Source organism: Nannospalax galili, unplaced genomic scaffold, assembly GCF_000622305.1.
Source record: "Nannospalax galili isolate Female #2095 unplaced genomic scaffold, S.galili_v1.0 scaffold1488, whole genome shotgun sequence".
In the NCBI taxonomy this organism is placed as follows: domain Eukaryota; kingdom Metazoa; phylum Chordata; class Mammalia; order Rodentia; family Spalacidae; genus Nannospalax; species Nannospalax galili.
Genome location: NW_008358859.1, coordinates 2,445,780 through 2,463,276, shown reverse-complemented (window position 1 = coordinate 2,463,276; position 17,497 = coordinate 2,445,780). Strand labels below are relative to the sequence as shown.

At 49.0% G+C, this 17,497-nt stretch overlaps 2 protein-coding genes across 3 annotated transcripts in view; one reads left to right on the top strand and one right to left on the bottom strand.

Moving 5' to 3' along the window:
* Window positions 1-13,090, bottom strand: part of Park7 (Parkinsonism associated deglycase) — a 19,256-nt gene extending 6,166 nt beyond the window's left edge. The window contains exons 1-6 of one of the 2 annotated variants that reach the window (XM_008822444.3): window positions 12,948-13,090; window positions 11,916-12,027; window positions 9,668-9,769; window positions 6,629-6,688; window positions 5,785-5,854; window positions 1,308-1,394 (exon numbers count right to left, since the gene is read on the bottom strand). In XM_008822444.3, coding sequence (XP_008820666.1) covers window positions 1,308-1,394; window positions 5,785-5,854; window positions 6,629-6,688; window positions 9,668-9,769; window positions 11,916-12,005 — 409 coding nt within the window. In that variant the 5' untranslated portion in view covers window positions 12,006-12,027; window positions 12,948-13,090. The remainder of the gene's footprint in view (window positions 1-1,307; window positions 1,395-5,784; window positions 5,855-6,628; window positions 6,689-9,667; window positions 9,770-11,915; window positions 12,028-12,947) is intronic. The other variant, XM_008822445.3, reaches the window with a different exon arrangement.
* A 2,275-nt stretch (window positions 13,091-15,365) lies between these two features.
* The window catches only part of Tnfrsf9 (TNF receptor superfamily member 9), a 25,683-nt gene continuing 23,551 nt past the window's right edge, over window positions 15,366-17,497 (top strand). Inside the window, exon 1 of the mRNA XM_029558295.1 lies at window positions 15,366-15,469. The gene's annotated coding sequence lies outside the window, so the exon portion shown is untranslated. The remainder of the gene's footprint in view (window positions 15,470-17,497) is intronic.

Here is a 17,497-nt window from a genome sequence, read left to right as displayed (position 1 = left end):
AGGGAACTACTGGCAACTGATAACTCCTGGGAGAGAGGGAGGCAGTCTTCTTTAAGGATGTGACATTAAATAGGTTAGCCAGAGGCTGGAAAGATGGCTCAGCAGTTAAAAGCACTGGCTGCTCTTGCAGAGGACCTGGGTTGGATTTCCAGCACCCATGTGGTAGCTAACAACTCCAGTTCAAGGGAATCCGACACTCTCTTCTGCCCTCCACAGACACTGCAAGACCCAGGGGCACTTATGGCCATGCAGGCAGTGTACTCATACACATAAAACAAAAATGATAAATAAGAAAAAGAAAGTTAAACAGGTTAGCCAGGCTCCAGAGGATGGGCACTCACGAAGGACATTTGACAACCAGCAGAAGCAGATGATCTGCAACACCTGAGATGAAGATGAGGCCACGATGATGGGCAAGCTGCCGCCGCCACCATACTGCCCGCCTGGCTACGGGGGGCTGAGGATCACCTGAGCCCCGGACATGCCAACACGGGCAACACAGTGATCCCATCTCAAAAACACAAAAATAAAAGCGAGCTGCAGAGCCAGACATGGTGGCGCACACCGTGAATCCCAGCACTTGGGAGGCAGAGGCAGGTGGATCTCCGTGAGTTCAAGGTCAGCTGGGGCTACAGGGAGACCCCGTCTCAAAAATAAGAAAAAAGGACAAACTTCACAACACTCTAACCTGAGTACAAGTATTAAACAAAAAGGATAGAGAAGTTAGTTAGACACGACATGTGACAGATGTTTGCTATGCACATGGGTGAGAAGAGGGAGACGCCTGGCCTCACTTCACCCTTCCATTCTGTCTGCGTGTTCCCCCATGAAGAGAAACTGCTTTTATAGTCAGTAAAAAGTAAACGCCTAGCTGATATTTATAAAAGAAACACTCCACCAGGAAGCTGGCCTGCCACCTAAGCTGTGCCCTGGACGCCCACTTCACGGTGGACTGCAGGTAAAAGGGCACTTGGTGAAACTGCTGTCAGGGCTTAAATTTTATCCTCAGGCTGCTGGCAAGGCGTTCAGTAAAAACACAAATTAAGCTGGCATTTACATAATCTTTTGCAAGGATCCGGTGGCCCCATACACAGAGACTGCCGCGCTCCTCTGGGCCACCCTGCAGGGTGTCAGCCCTGGAGAAATCCCTGCAGAGGAAGCTCGGCTGTGGGGCCACCATGCTGTGGCCAGAGCACCCCTCTGCACTGTATCCTGTCACATCCCACACCCCAGAGCACCCATGGCGTAAGCCACGTCACATTCCCATGACGGCCTCTTTGTACAGGAAGGCAATAGGATGTACTTACTCCCATTCATCATTCTGTCCTTAGCAAGCGGGTGTGTTGTAACTTTGCTTCCAAAACCTATTTCATGAGCCAACAGGGCTGTAGGACCTGGAGAGAGGAATGCAGACATCAGAGTGTGCAGAAACTGAGACGATAGCAGAAGTGCTCTTCAAGACCAAGAGCCTCTTACAGAAGACAGTTATGACAGAAATTAAACACCTCTTCCTACAAGAGGGCCAGTGTTCCCGCCAAGTCACCTACCGAGCACATCTGAAAGGTGCACAAACTCCCACATACTTCAACAGCCGCTTGGTCAAAGACCATGGAGCAAACAAACGGAACAGCCACCAAGGAACAGGGACCCAATGTGCCAGGGCACAAAGGTGAGGAGACCGCCCTGGCTAACCTCCTGCCTTATTCTGCCCCAAAGTAGCTGGTTACACAGCAAAGGCATCAGGTACCCCAAGCTTACAGAATTTGTTGCTGTTTCAAAATTGTACTTTTCTACTTAAAAGTGAAAAATGGAAACTTAACAGCCATTCAGTGTTCCATGAGTCCAAAGCTACTAGGTAGTGGTACTGTTATGGTAACTGCCCTGCCATGCTGGAGATGCCCAGGCTGGAGTCCCAGACACAAACACACCAGGTGCTTTTTTGAAATGACCTGATGAGTCACGAAGAAATGCCGTCTGTGACACCTTGGGTAGTGCTGTCATTTGGTGTATTCGCTGGAAACAGTCAGTGTTAGGGATACAGCATGCACCATGTGTAATGGTCCTCAGAGACCAAGTCAAAAAGATCTTACAGAAACCGTAAGAAAAAACCCAAACCAAAAAACACACAGCTGGGCATGGTGGCAGCACACATCTTTAGTCTCAGCACTCAGGAAGGAGGAAGAGGCAGGTGGATCTCTGTGAGATGGAAGTCAACCTGGTCTATATAGTGACTTCCAAGCCAGCTGCGGCTACAGGGAGACCCTATCTCAAAAATGAAAAACAATAACAAAAATGAACAAGAACACAAAGAGATCTTACACCTTTCACTGTTACTTAAAACCTAGTTTTACAGATGAGTGTGGTGACTGTACCTTTAATCTCAGCACTTGGGAGGCAGAGGCAGGTGGATCTCTGTGAGTTCGAGGCCAGCCTGGTCTACGCAGTGAGTTCCAGGACGGCTGGGCTACAGGGAGACCCTGTCTCAAAAAGACAAAAAAAACAAGGCCAGGCATGGTGGTGCATGCCTTTAATCCCAGCACTCAGGAGGCAGAGACAGGCGGATCTCTGTGAGTTTTGAGGCCAGCCTGGTCTACATAGCAAGTTCCAGGACAGCTGGGGCTACAGGAAGACCCCCACCTCAAAAAGAAAAAACAAAACAAAACAAAAACAACAAAAAACCTAGTTTTACTGCACATTTCCCTCTAAGTTACATGCACAAACATCTTTGGGTCACACCAACTAAACAGCACCCGACTGCAGTGCTGTCTGTGAACTCACTCTGCCTTCCACCGTCCTACACGAGTCCTAGCAACCAGCAGTTAGAGGCCTACAGGCCACTCAGACCGACCACGGTGCCACAACAGAAGAGCACACAGAGTACCGATTATATACGCCTTCTGCCAACACCAGGTGCCAGATTCAGACCAAGCTGAGATTTACCTCTTAAGTCCAAGTCTCAAACACATCACCCCCTCCACCCCACGTCTACTCTAAGTATAGACAGCTGTGCGGGAACAAATTTCAAAGTCTGTAAAGGAGTGACCACCACTCCACTTTTACTTGAGTGGATTTGATGCTCTCGAGTCTGGTAAGATCCAAACTGAGATCCCTGTACCAGCCTCTACTTGGCAGCAAGCTACGACGGCTGACCTCAGGGAAGGACAGCAGCTATGCCGGGGTTCCGACTGCACTCTTGGAGGTGGTGATGCTGTTCTCGAACACAGGGTGTGTGGCTTTCCTTGCTCACCACGGCACGCTCCTAAATGCTGCTTACTGGGGCTCAAAAGCCCCATTTAGATAATTAGACTAGAGGGCCAGGCATGGTGGCGCACATCTTTAGTCCCAGCACTTGAGAGGCCAAGGCAGGCGGCTCTCCATTGAGTTCCAGGCTGGCTGGGGCTACAGGGCAACCCCGTCTCAAAAAGACCAAAAGAAAAAAAAAGGAACGTAAAGAAAAAATTAGGCAAGAGAGATCATTTACTGCTATCACTCACGTTCTGATGGAGGAAACGCCAGCTCTGCCCCGGGAATTACAGAGCCAGCTGACGACAGCTGGCAGAACACTCTTCCCACAGCACCACCTGGTAGAAACTCGCAAAGACCACCTAGTCACCTCCCAGCTCCCTGGGGCTCTGGTTTCTGGTGACTGGTCCTAGACCCAGCCCCAGACAACCTGACATGACTCCACTGCCAAGCTTCCTCCTTGTCCCCCCAGAGGAACTCTCCTTTTAGACCCTTCCAGGAAAGCCTCCCTTCAGGTGACCGTCTTCATTCAACATCTTCAGAGGCTAAGTTAACACTATCAGTACGACGCCAGAAGGCCAGGAGACCAGAAGACTGGCTGCTGTCCTGCTGATCAGAGCGCAGATCTCTCCTGTCACCCTGTTCCAATCCCGTGCCCTGGGCTCACACCTGAATTCCCACTTCACTCCTCCCGTCATCCCAGGATGGTGGCACAGGGAGTCAGTGTGATCAGCACACACTGCTGGCACTGCTTCTCTTAAAGTTGACTTATCCAGGCTCCTGGCATGGTATTCAAGCTCACTTCGGTGTAAGACAGTGAGCTGGGTACAAATGGTAATGTTCTAGTCAGTGACACAGGAGGATGAGATGACACGGGATTTTACTCTCAGCAGAGTCACCGCAACAAACCCAAGTTGGCCTAGATCAGCAAAGGACATCAGGCCAACGGTACCTACGACTTCTTGCCCACAGAGGGGACAGGGCACGGGCTGCAGAGACTGCAAGGCTGTCAGCCAAGAGAAATCCCTCATCCCTGGCAGGGAAAGAAGACAGGACTGGGAACTCCTGAGGATAGACGGCCAGGGTGTGAGCCAGCTCTGCAGGCCTGGGGTCTCTGAGCTTCTGCGTGGGTGAGGTCTATCTCCTTCTGCCGTGTCAGGGATTAGACATGGTCTTGCTTGCTTGCTTTTGGTGCTAGAAATGGAACCCAGGGCTTCACGCATGCTAGCCCCAAACTGAATTCTTAAACAGTTTTAAAAGGCAGGGTCTCACCATGTACCCCAGGTGGATCTGGGTGATTTTCCTTCCACCCTCCCTATGCTGGGGTCACACGTGGCACTACCACACCCAGCTCAAAACAGATTTTAAAACGGGCAAATACAGCACAACGCCCTGCCTGAAGGACCACCTCCATGGTCTGGTGAGGAGCAGGCGCAAACAGCCACACACCTCCCTGCAGTATCCACTTTGACCCTGGGGAGGAAACCTGGCACCAGAGCTAGGACAGGCATCCCTGGCCACCACTGTGTTAAGAAGCCTGTGGCACTGAACAAACCCACCCATTTACTCCCTGCCTCATCTGTTCCTGTGATACTTTTTAAAAATATTTTATTTATTTTTATTTTATGTGCATGAGTGTATTGCAAAGCATGTAGGTAAGGGCACCCGTGTCAGGCAATGCCCATGGAGGACAGAAAAGACCATCAGATCCCCTGGAACTGGAGTTACGGACAGTTGTTTGCTGCCATGTGGGTGCTGGGATTTGAACCCAGGTCTTCTGCAAGAACAACCAGTGTTCTTAATCACTGAGCCATCTCTCCTAAAAAGCCTCTAACAGCTGGGCATGGTGGTGCATGTCCAGGCACTTGGAAGGCAGAGGCAGGCAGATCTCTGTGAGTTCAAGGCCACACCCTGCTGTCCACAGTGAATCCAGGCCAGCTGTGGTTACGGGGAAATGCCGTCTCAAAAAAAAAAAATCCTCTAACGACGACATGGGTGAAGTTGCACTAATGCCAAACAACACCCGGTGTTAAAGCAACGGGAACAGACCGCGAGTGTCAGAGAACAAAACATCAGTAAGTTCTAAGGATGTGGGACATCCACGAAGCACCAAAAGGCCTTGTCTTATGAGACAGATCATAATCAGTGTTCAAGAGCATTCAACAAATGAAGCCTCAGCAAACTGCAGGGAGGCCAGTCCAGGGCAGAGCTGAAGCGTTCGTGTCGGGCAGATTCCTGCTGACTCTCCTGGCAGGGTTACTCCTGGCACAGATCTGCTGAAACAGCTGTTTACTGAATTCCAAGGCCTTATTTTCCCTCGAGGTCAACCAAATAACAGTGTCACAGTCTGCAGAGTCGGGGCATGGAGAGGCAGAAAGCTTAACAACCAGGCTCAGTGCTGATATGATACAACTTCACCCACCCAATCCAAACACCTCAGTGCCGTGCCCTTCAGCTTCTGAGGGCAGGGCGTGCAGTGACTTTCTGGAGAAGGCTGGCCCCGCAAGCCGGCCTCATGCCTCTCCCCACTACCTCACTCACCTGCACAGATGGCGGCGATGAGGCCCTTCCTGCTCTCCTGCTCCTTCAGGATCTCCTTCACCAGACCAGACTAGGGAGACAAGGCCCAAACAGTTACCACAAAGCCACGGACCAGCCTCTCGCAGGACAGACTGGAGGGTCACTTATGGCTTAGCTTACTTGGATGGATTCTCCAAAAAGAGCTCCAATCAGTAACTGTACATGGCTAGCTTCAGTGTCTAGTCCTAAGCAGCGAAGCCAAGAACAAGGCAGCCATCCATGACAAAGACAAGAGGAAGCACCAGTGTCAGTAGGGCACAACCCTGTTCTGTGTGCCAGGAGGGCGAGGCAAGGGCTACGGGGGCAGATGGAGAAAAGATCCCAGCAGGAATGATCCCACCGCCTGCCCACAACCCACCACCGGTATCCTTTCCTGACAGACTCCTCACACAGGGCTTGAAACGAAGCCCAGTGGCCACCTCTGATGCCCTCTTGCATTCACGCTGGTGCCCCGGCCGGCAGCTGCCCTCACCCAGACCACAGAGTAGGCAGCACTCCCTAGGCTTAACCCAAAATAGGGCCATGCCACTGCTGCAGGAAGTTTGTGATCTTACACCAGTCACTGAAGCTGTCTGTTACACCAACACCACTTACTTCTGCAGTAAATGCTCTGAGAACTGGGCTCTGCAATACAGCTGGATGCCGTTTAGCTTACTTCTGCTGTTTCTCTTTATTCATGGCATCATCTCTGAAACACCCGAATACCCGACTCAACAAAGCAAAGGCTCAAAGGCTTTCTTCACAAGCCCCCTGCCCCTTGACTGAAGTGTAACGGAACATTTTCTTTTTTTTTTTTTTTTTTTACCTCAGATAAATTCTGTGCCCCCAGATTTCCTCCAGGCAGAACCACCACATCATATGGTCCCTGTGAATTTGAAAAATAAAGAACATTTCATTCAACTGTGTGTTAGTGGCAGCCCGTTAACAGCTTCATACATGGAAGAGGGACACAAGCAAAACACAGGGAATGACCCCAGCATCCCCCAAAGAACAGTCAGGGCACAGCTCACGATGGAAGGTGCTCTGTTCAGGCATAAAGCCATCAAAAAGAAGAAATAAATCAGTGCCAGGCATGAGGACACATGCCTGTAATCCCAACATTGGGAAATGGATGCAGGAGGATCACGGCTCCAAGGCCACCCTCAGCTACATAGTGAGTTTGTGGCCAGCCAGGCATACATGGTACCATGTCTCAAAAATCAAAACAAACAAACAAAAAAACCCCAAGACCCACCCCCTCTAATTACTGTGCAATGCTGTAACCAGAAAATGCAGAACAGAGGTCTGGAGGGATGGTTCAGTGGTTAAGAGCACCTGCTTCTCTTCCAGAGGACCCAAGTGCCATTCCCAGCACCCACACTGGGGGGCTCACAACCACCTTATACTACAGCTCCAGGAGACCCAACACCTTCTTCTGGCTTTGGTGGGACACACACACACACACACACACACACACACACACACACACCCCACGACATTCATTCACACATTTATGCACATAATAAATTTAAAAAATGCAGACCATCTATAAACAGCAACACGGAAGGATGCCCTCAGAGCAGGTTAGGGCAACTGCACTTGAGTGAAAGGAGAAACATACCAGGCGTGGTGCCTCGTGCCCAGGTGCCGTATCTCGATCCCAGCACACGCGCACACAAAGACAAAGTATATAGAAGTATGAATGCAAATGCATAAACATCACACACACATGTGTAAGCAGATGCTCACAGACACCCCAGCCTCTGGCGGGGAGCATCAGAGCATGTGTGGGACCAGCCGGCAGAAAGGGTGGGTACCACTCTGACTTTAGCTCTGAACTCGCTACCATGGGTCTTGTTCTTCCACAAGAGTGTATGCAGTGATTTCAAATACTAAAGGAAGCCAGGCACAGTGGCACACACCTTTAACCCCAGCACTTGGGAGGCAAGTGGATCTCTGTGAGATCGAGGCCAGCCTGGTCTACACAGAAGTGCCAGGCCAGCTGGGACTACAGGGAGACCCTGTCTCAAAAAGACCAATAAATAAATAAATAAAAACTAAAAGAAAAATGCTAAAAGACAAAAAAAAAAAAAAAAAAAAGGAACTTTACGAAAAATAGGAAGAGGAAAATGACAATATTCTAGTATCCTCAACACCCAAACATCCTAGAAACCCAATTAATTTCAAGCTTGTTGAAATTTAAAAGAAGGAAAACAACATTTGCCATTTACTTATTTATTTGATCTTTGCAGTGCTAGGCACGGAATCTAGCCTCACACATGCCAGGCAAATGCTGTACCACTGAGCACACCCCAATCTCTTACCCCTCTAGGATATGAATCAAAGAAACACAACCCAAAGGCAGCCACTGGTCTAAATGCCCAGATACCACAGGACTAAAAAAGTAGCAAAAAAGGAATACTCTACTTCTTCCCCTGAATACACTTAGAAAGCCCAAGAATTTATATGTAAATACAAATAGTCTAACTCTTCACAATCCAGCAATGAAATGTTGAAATTTATTAGACAGGAATACACGTGCTTCTGCACACAAGACAGCTCAGCATGGGAACTTGCGCTGCAGATCAGGCAGGACACAAACAGTCATTCACAACCAGCCTTTACCTCCTTCCCTACCATGTCTCTGTTCTACAGGACACAGCCCACCTCTGATCACCCTGGCCCATGACACCTGACCTGTGACAGTACACGCACAAGGGTCAGTGAGCACTTTTCTGATGAAAGGGACCCAAAATTAACCAAAAAGTATCGTCATTTCAAAGATACTGAAGCAGTGACACAATTTAGGTAGAACTCTTACCACTCCCTTAATCCAACCACTCATCAGTTTTTTATTCCACGTAAAAGGAATCCTGCAAGGACATCTGTCACTGTAAAAGGCGAAAAGTAGCTTCAGAAAATGAAAGAGAGCCAGGCCCGTCATCCCAGCTACTGAGGAGGCCGAGATGGAAAGATCACAAGTTCAAGGCCTCCTTGGGCTACAAAGCAAGTGCAACTTGCAACACCCTGTCTAAAAACAATTTATTTAAAAAAGATTTATTTTTATGAATATGAGTGTTTTGCCTCTGTGTGTGTGTGTGCACGCGTACACACACACAATGCCTATAGAGGTGGGAAGGGAGTCAGATTTCCTGGAACTGGATGGGTATCAGCCACCGTGTGGGTGCCTCTGCAAGAACAGCAAGCACTCTTAACTGCTGAGCCATCTTTCCGTCCCTAAGTGTTTTTTTAAAAGGGTTGGGGATATAGGTCAGTGGTAGAGCACTTGCCCAGCATGCCCAAGGCCCTAGGTTTGATGATCTGTACTGAAAAAAGGATGGTGGGGCGCACAGGAGCTATTAACCACAGGAGGCAAAGAGGCCTTGGGAAGGAGAAACACGACAGAGCAATGCTCCCCTTTGGCCCACCACCTGAGCACCACCCTCACCACGTACCCACTGGACCGGGGCGGTGTCCAGTTATTGGCAAGTTTATGGGTACTCATATGGGCACAGAGCAGAAAAGCAAAGCCCTCTCCTTCCAGATTAGGGTGAGCACTACCAAGCAGAATAATTCTCTCAGAATAAGACTGTTCTTGGCCTGGTATGGCGCATTCCTTTAATCCCAGTACTCGGGAGGTAGAGGCAGGAAGATCTATCCCTGTGAAATCAAGGCCAGCCTGGTCTACATTATGAGTTCCAGGCCAGCTGGGGCTACAGGGAGGCCTTGTCTCAATAAAGAAAAACAAAAATCAACCAACAAACTAAGTCTGTTCTAACGACAGTCTTAGATGTAGTCAAATAACATTCTGAGAAACTAATAAAAAAGCCCCAAGCAGGAAGACATTCACGAGCGGAGAACAAACCTGCTTTTTTGCATCTTCAAGACTGGCATCAGGACAAATGACCACATCACGGCTGCACTGCACAGGGTCTTTCCCAGCCAATCCTGCGACGGTGACTTTAATCTAGAGATAGAACAGGTATTCAAGAACACTGAAACACAAATGCATTTTCAAAGCCACTCTGATTCTAAGTAACTTGTAGGGAACACCACAACAAAACCAAGCTGACGTTTAGTGACCACGCTAGCCAAATATAGTTAATAACTAGGTCTCTCCTGGTCTGCTTGCAATTTATAGCTGCTGTCCCAGCTATGCCTGGCCAGATCACCCTCTTCTCTCAAGTAATGGGTTTGGGAGAGAAATCACAGGATCATCCTATTAATAACCCACCTTTCCAGGTTCCATTTAAACCCCATGGTATTTTCCTAAGGTAGAAATAAATGCAAGTCACAACGATTAAACACCACTTTATCCTGCAAAAAATGCACAACCTGGCCATATCCACGGCTGGGTCTAGCAACATGGGGGTTTTCCTCTACTGCTGGTATGACAACAGGTCAGCACAATAGAAAGCAGCCTGGTAAAGCCTGGGGATGCTGGTGACAGCCAGTGTCCTTGGGGCTGGTAACTGGGCTTTTAGGTACAGAGCCTGAGAAAGCCTCCCCACATCTGCAGGAATAAACCCACACAAGAATATGTTACAGTGCTGCAGAGCTATACTTAGAAGGGAGAGGCGGTGACATGTTCATACACCTGATGACTAAGCAGGGATATTTAATGAATAAACTGGAGTTTTGTTGTTGAGAATTGAGTATAAACAGACTGCCTGGGTCTGAGTTGTGCTCTTTATCTATAAACTGTAAATTGAGCACACTGGGAATGGTTGAGAGCACTGACTGCTCTTGCAGAGGACATGAGTTCATTCCTAGCACCCACATGGCAGCTAAAAACCAGAACTCCAGTTCCACAGGATCTGACACCCTCTTCTGACCTCCTCAGTCACTGCATGACACAGGTGTACTTATACACATGCAGGCAATACACTCACACATAAAATTAAAAAGAAAAATGCAACACACTGTTTAGTGTCTCTTTTGGTCTTGTGAAAGGAGGGTAGAGATCTCCAACTCAAAATTGTTGTCAAGGTTTATATAAGCGAATGCTTAGAATAAGCTCTGGCAAACAGTGCGTTTTAATGTACATTCTGTTAGGTACAGACAGATGCTGTGTATAAACACACAGGAGAACCACAGGTTAAGCACAGGATGAGCACATGTCACCGTGAGGACAGTCGTCTAGGGGAGGGCGTCTAGGGACAGTCACCACAAAGGGGACTTCAAGTACATTTCACGCTGTAAAGTATTTACTCTTTTTTTTTTTTTTTGGTCTTTTTGAGATAGGGTCTCCTTGTAGCCCCAGCTGTCCTGGAACTCACTATGTAGACCAGGCTGGCCTTGAGATCCGCCTGCCTCTGCCTCCCCAGTACTGGGATTAAAGGCGAGCACCACCTCACCCGGCCAGCACTTACTCTTTAAGAAACAGGTCCTAGTCTGACTTCTGGCACATGCCTGCTGTCCCGGCTACTTAGTAAGCCGAGGCAGGACTGCATGAGCCCAGGAGTTTAGGGCCAGCAGGGAAACATAAGGACATCCTGTCTCTGGATGGCAGAGGCAGGTGTAACCCTGTAAGTCTGAGGCCAGCTTGGTCTATAGAGCGAGTTCCAGGCCAGCCAGGGCTACACAGTGAGACCCTGTCCCACAGTAACCACAAAGAAAAAAGGGTAGAAAGGGGCTGGAAGAAATAAGGCAAAATGCTAACAAGTTTCAAAGTCAGCAGTGAGCCAGGCATCTGAGAGACACAGGCAGAAGGATGGAGTGTCCCAGGCCACCCTGAGCTACACCCTAAGTTCCACGTCAGCCTGATCTAGAGGGTGAAGCCCTATCTCAATAAAAAGAAAAACAAAACCAAAAAAAACCCCAAAGCATGGCTTTGTACTTCAAATACTTCATGAAGAAGACCATCAGATGACTCTCTGGGCAAAGGCACCTGCCTGACATGAGATGGATCCCTGGGACCCACATGGGGGGAGAGGAGAACCCACACCTCAAGTTATGTCCTCTGACTTCCACATGCACACCATGCATGCAGGCTTACACACATTAAAAAAAAATTTTTTTTAAGTGTTTCATGAAGTACTTTGTTTTATTTAAAATGACTGGAAATCCCCAGATTTTAAAACATGGAGAGTTCACCAACACACGGGACTCACCCCAGCTCGCCTCATGACATCCACAGGAATAACGGTCTCCATCTCCTCTGCTCCTTTGGCCAGTATGACCAGAGCTCTTTTTGAAGCCATTTCTGTTAGATTTCTTGAAGACCTTAAAAAAAAAAAAAAAAAAAAAAGTCAAGAGCTTCCAACAAGAACCTTGCCATATCCAAAATCTTTTAAGAACCTTTTCAAGCAGAGTTAAGTTTCTCCTAGAGAAAAGGGCGGGTAAATGTAAACCATTTTAGGTTAATACTGGTTCATATCGGAGTTTCAGCTGCTTTAATTCTGAAACACAAGTTGCGCACAAGGGTTTTCTATGCTTCCTTAAATCCAGTTTTTCAAGTTTTCTAAAACACATACTGGGTCTTGCATATCAGCATACACTAAGGGCAGACGGTGTCTTTCACAAAGTACTGTGGGCTTTTTTTTTGGGGGGGGTGGTCTTTTTGAGACAGGGTTTCCCTGTAGCCCCAGCTGGCCTGGAACTATGTAAACCAGGAGGGCCTTGAACTCACAGAGATCCGCCTGCCTCTGTCTCCCGAGTGCTGGGATTAAAGGCGTGCGCCACCACGCCCGGCTTTTTTTAAAACTGAATTTCACAGAAAAAAAAATTAAATATAAAGTGCCAATTTGTAAATTCTGGAGGTGATTTTTTTTTTTTTTTTTTTTGCTGGTTCCAATAACTGTTAGAAATTCACGCCGGGGTGAGGGATGTTAAACAGTGTAAAATCTCTGACCACACCGTTAATGATTAGGGCCGACGGAAACCCCGTGGCCAGGTCAACCCTGTCAGGTTTTTCTCTGCACACGACCCTTGCGCTGCACACACTGACTCAGAAGCGCTTTTCGCCTATTTTTCCTGCACGGCTTCCGTCCAGGCGTTAGGACTAATAAACGCCTCCGACAAAGACAGGTCACAGGCACCTGGTGCAGAACTTGCCGGCGGTTGCGGGGTCGTGACGACCCCCTCCCTCCTCCCCCCGCTCCTCCCCGGGTTCCTCCGCCCCTCCGGCACTCCCCGGCGCCGACCTGCACCCGCACCTCCTCTGCCCACGCGGAACTCGGCCTGTCCCGCAGCACCGCCGCGCAAGGCCCGGTCCAGCCGACAGACCCCAGTGCGCAGGCGCGAAGCCGCCGCACTGCGCAAACTCGCTGCGCTGCCGCGTCGCGCTGCGTCACATCCGGCTGGGCCCACCTCCGACGGCGTCGGGCAGGGCGGGGGGCGCGCAGCACTCGGGCAATACTGCGGCTGCGCAGACCCGCTCTGCAGGCTGCTGGGCTCTAGGTGGAGGCTGAACCGGCTGCGGGAGTTCGAGACCAGCCGGGGCTAGAGCGGGAACTAAGAGCGTGCTCAGTGACCCGCACCTGCAACCCCAGCTCCTGAGAGGTTATCCTTGGCTACATGGCAAATTCGAGGCTAAAACCAAAAATGTCCTTGAGCCTGCTAGCCACTTAATCTGTTCCAAAGGCCAAAAATGCCAAAAGTATTTGGGAGCGTGTATCTAATCCTTAAAAGATTTTAGGGTTACCTCTTCAGAGGAGGGAATGTTGGAGAGAAGGGAGTAGGCATGGATTTGATCAAAACACCTTATATACATGTATGAAATTCTCAAGTTTTTGTAAAAGTTAAAAAAAAGAATCTTTAATTCTAGCACTTGAGGAACAGAGGCAAGTAGATCTCTCTGTGTTCAAGGCCAGCCTGGTCTACATAGCAAGTTCCAGGCCAGCTGGAGCTACAGGGAGACGCTGTCTCAAATCTCTGGCAATTAGGTCAGTATTTTTAACCAGAATGCTAATATTGCCTTCTCATTTATTCACTTCAGACATTATATATTGCCTCTGGAAGGTATCTGTAATGATTAATGTCAATTTGACAGGATCTAGCATCACCATGGAAACAAGCCTCTAGCCACGTCTGTGAAGGATTAGGTTGAGGTGGAAAAATCACTCTAAATGTGGATAGTGTAATTCCATAGGCATAAGTCTCTCTCTCTCTCTTTCTCTCTCTCTCCTCTCCTGTCCTCTCCTCCTCCTCTCTCTCCTCTCCTCTTCTTTCTCTCTCTCCTCCTCTCTCTCTTCTCTCTCCTCTCCTCCTCTCTCTCCCCTCTCCTCTCCTCTCTCTCCTCTCCTTTCTCTCTCCCTCTCCTCTCCCTCTCCTCTCCTCTTTCTCTCCTCTCCTCCTCTCTCTCTCCTCTCTCTCCTCTGCTCTCCTCTCCTCCTCCTCTCTCTCTCTCACTCTCTCTTTCCTCTCTCTCTCCCAGCATAAACCCTTCCTTCCTTAAATTGCTTCCTGTCAGGTATTTTGTCAGAGTCATGGGAGAGGTACCTGATAGTGACATTATTTCGGTATTACAGATACGAAGATGGGAGATCCAAGAGAAGGAAATGACTGTAAAGATCCTGCAGTCCTGGTCAAACTGGGATGGTCAGAGGTCAGATTTCACACTCTACCCACCATACATACACGCTGTTGGTCTTAGTACCAGTAACACTCACTGACACTGCATACATATTTCTCACCACACATTCATAGAATAAAGCCAAAAATTCCAACCATTTACCAAAACATCTTGCTTTAATACTGGCAATGGAGATCACTTCACCTCTGGGTTGAACCCCTTATTTCCAGGCAGAACAGCCCCATCCTATCCACGACCTTTTATACTCAACATTTGACAAGTCTTAATGCATTGTGGGAAGTACAAGCTAAAAATTCTTACTGTCTGTGTCCCCCTAGCCTTGTAAAGGCCTAAGACCTTCCCACCCTGGTCCTTGCTGAATCAGGTCCCTGGTACTTAACAAGTATACTTAAGTATTACCTTGATTCCACCTGATACCATTTGACAGCTTTATTTCATTTTTTTTTGTTTTTTTGAGACAGGGTCTCCCAGTAGCCCCAGCTGGCCTTGAACTCACAGAGATCCACCTGCCTCTGCCTCCTGAGTGTTGGGATTAAAATGTGCCACACCCAGCTGTAGATCTATCTATATTTATATCACTATAGACAAATGCTTTATACACGTCAAAGTCATCCGAAGAGACTGTGAACGAGAACTGTGAATTCCACGTGTAGTGGGAAGTTAACATGCTCAGGCTGGACTGGAACTCGCGGCTGTCCCCCTGCCTCAGCGCCAACTCTGCAGGGCTGACAAACGGGTTCAGCATCCAGCAGAGGCTGCGGGGCGCGCTCTGGGGAGGCCCCCGAACCCCCAAATCCCCGAAAGGTCAGGCCGGCAACCTGTGGGCGAGCCCTGACCTTTGAGGGGGAAATTCTGACGCCGGGTCTGCGAGGGGTCGGGAAGCCGCTCAGCCTCGGCCCGGCCCATGTGAACAGCCTCCGCACGGGGTCCACCCGGAACCAGTCCACTACACACCGGCCACCGGAAATAGACCCGCCGACCCACAGGGACGAACGGCCCACTTCCGCCGGGCGCTAGGCGCCTGGGATCCGTCGGAACTCGCCGCGGTGGGCGGGGTGCTAGCTGTGGGACTTGGTGCACCTGCCTGCCGGGCGCGACCTCTCCGGAAGGCCTGGGTCACCGAAAGGCCCCGTAAGTCGTTTCCTCCCAGCGTCTCCGGTGGAACCCCGCCTGCCCTCGGGTCACGGAGACCCAGCGACCTTGCGGACTTCCGTAGAACGGGCAGCCTGCGGAAGCGAGGTGGCGCTCGCCTTTGATACCAGTTCGGGAGGCAGAGGCAGGCGGGTCTCTATGAGATCAAGGCCAGCCTGGTCTACAAAGTGAGTTCCAGGCCAGCTGGGGCTACAGGGAGACACTGTCTCGAAAAGAAACTAATAAATAGCAATAATACTAACAATAATAATAATAATCCAGGGAGATTCTGTCTCAAAAAGAACATAGTAATAAATCATAGTAGACGTGCCAGCCACATTCGAACCCTGCCACAGTGTGGCGCACACATCTGCACTCTCATAACCCTTTATCCCGTTAATGGCATCAAGGCTGTGTGGCCTCATGTACCTAACTTTCTCCTGAAGTTTGGGAGAACTGTTGGCACAGAGCTGCATCTGTATATCTGTTACAGAACAGTACAACTCAAGTTTTGGGGACTCTGGACACTGCTCTGGTTGCCAGGGATGTAATGGTGAACAAAGGTGGTACCGTCCAGGCACTTCTGTCAGTGGGGAAGACCAGCAGGGAACACCAACAGACACAGTCATATGTCCCCTGATGACAGATACCTTTCCAGAAATGCACTGTTAGTTTTGTATGAACACATCACAGATACATGTATTAAGCTTCGACGTCATGAAGTGATAGACTCTTTCTGGGGTCATGATGGTGTATGTCATATGTTGATGATTGGGCAGGTCTCCATGCATATGTCAGGCTATAATATGTATTCTAGGAAGACAGAGAACAGTAGGTTTGTGTGTGTGTGTGTGTGTGTGTGTGTGTGTGTGTGTGTGTGTGTGGTCCATAACACAGTCAAGGAGCCTTTTTTTTTTTTTTCCCTGAGAAAAACTTGAATAAGATTGAGTGACAAGTCACACAGAGTGGAAGAGCGAGCTTTTCAAACCAGAGAACAATTGATGTACGGGCCAGCCTGTTGCAGAAATGCAATGGGTGTATTGACACACTAGGGGTCAGGTACAAAGTCATGGATGGTGGGACACCAAGTAGAAATAAGTGGTCAAGAATGTGTGTAGACATGGGTGAACTAAATTGGTAGAGGTAGACAATTTTTTTTTATTTTTTATTATTATTATTATTTTTTTTTTGGTCTTTTTTGAGACAGGGTCTCCCTGTAGCCCCAGCTGGCCTGGAACTCACTATGTGGACCAAGCTGGTCTTGAACTCACAGAGATCCACCTGCCTCTGCTTCCCAAGTGCTGGAATCAAAGGCATGCATCAGCACACCCGGCTAATAATTGGTTACTTTTAAACATTTCTCTTTGGTAATTGGCCAAACATGTTACGCACACACTTTACCACTGAGTGGTGCTGGCAGCCCTAAGGAAAACTTTATGATTGAAACAGGACTTGGAAACTGCTGGGGACTTCATAAGTGCTTGAGTGCATATAAACCAAACTGGATGGAAACCAGTGGTTTATACAGCGACCCTTCATCATAGAGGGAACTCAAGAGAACAGGAGGCAGCATGGAGGAGGAGCTAGATTAGCTGTGAGGGGGATTATTTGGATAGTATATCACCATTGAAAAGCTCAGCAGAGGGCACTGGAGAGAGGCTCAGCAGCTAAGAGCACTGTCTACTCTTGCAGAGGACCCTCGTTTGGTTCCCAATACCCATGTAGCAGCTCACAGGTCTGTAATTGCATTTCCAGGGGATCCAATGCCTTCTCCTGGCCTCCATGGGCATCGCATGACATGGGTGCACTTATATATATGAAGGCAAAAGACACATAAAAATAAATAAATAGGGACTGGGGAGATGGCTCAGTGGTTAAGAACACAGGTTGTTCTTGCAGAAGACCCAGGTTCAAATCCCAGCACCCACATGGCAGCTAACAACTGTCCGTGACGCCAGTCCCAGGGGATCCGACAGCCTCTCCTGACCTCCGCAGGCATTGCATGATACGGGTGCACTTACATGCATA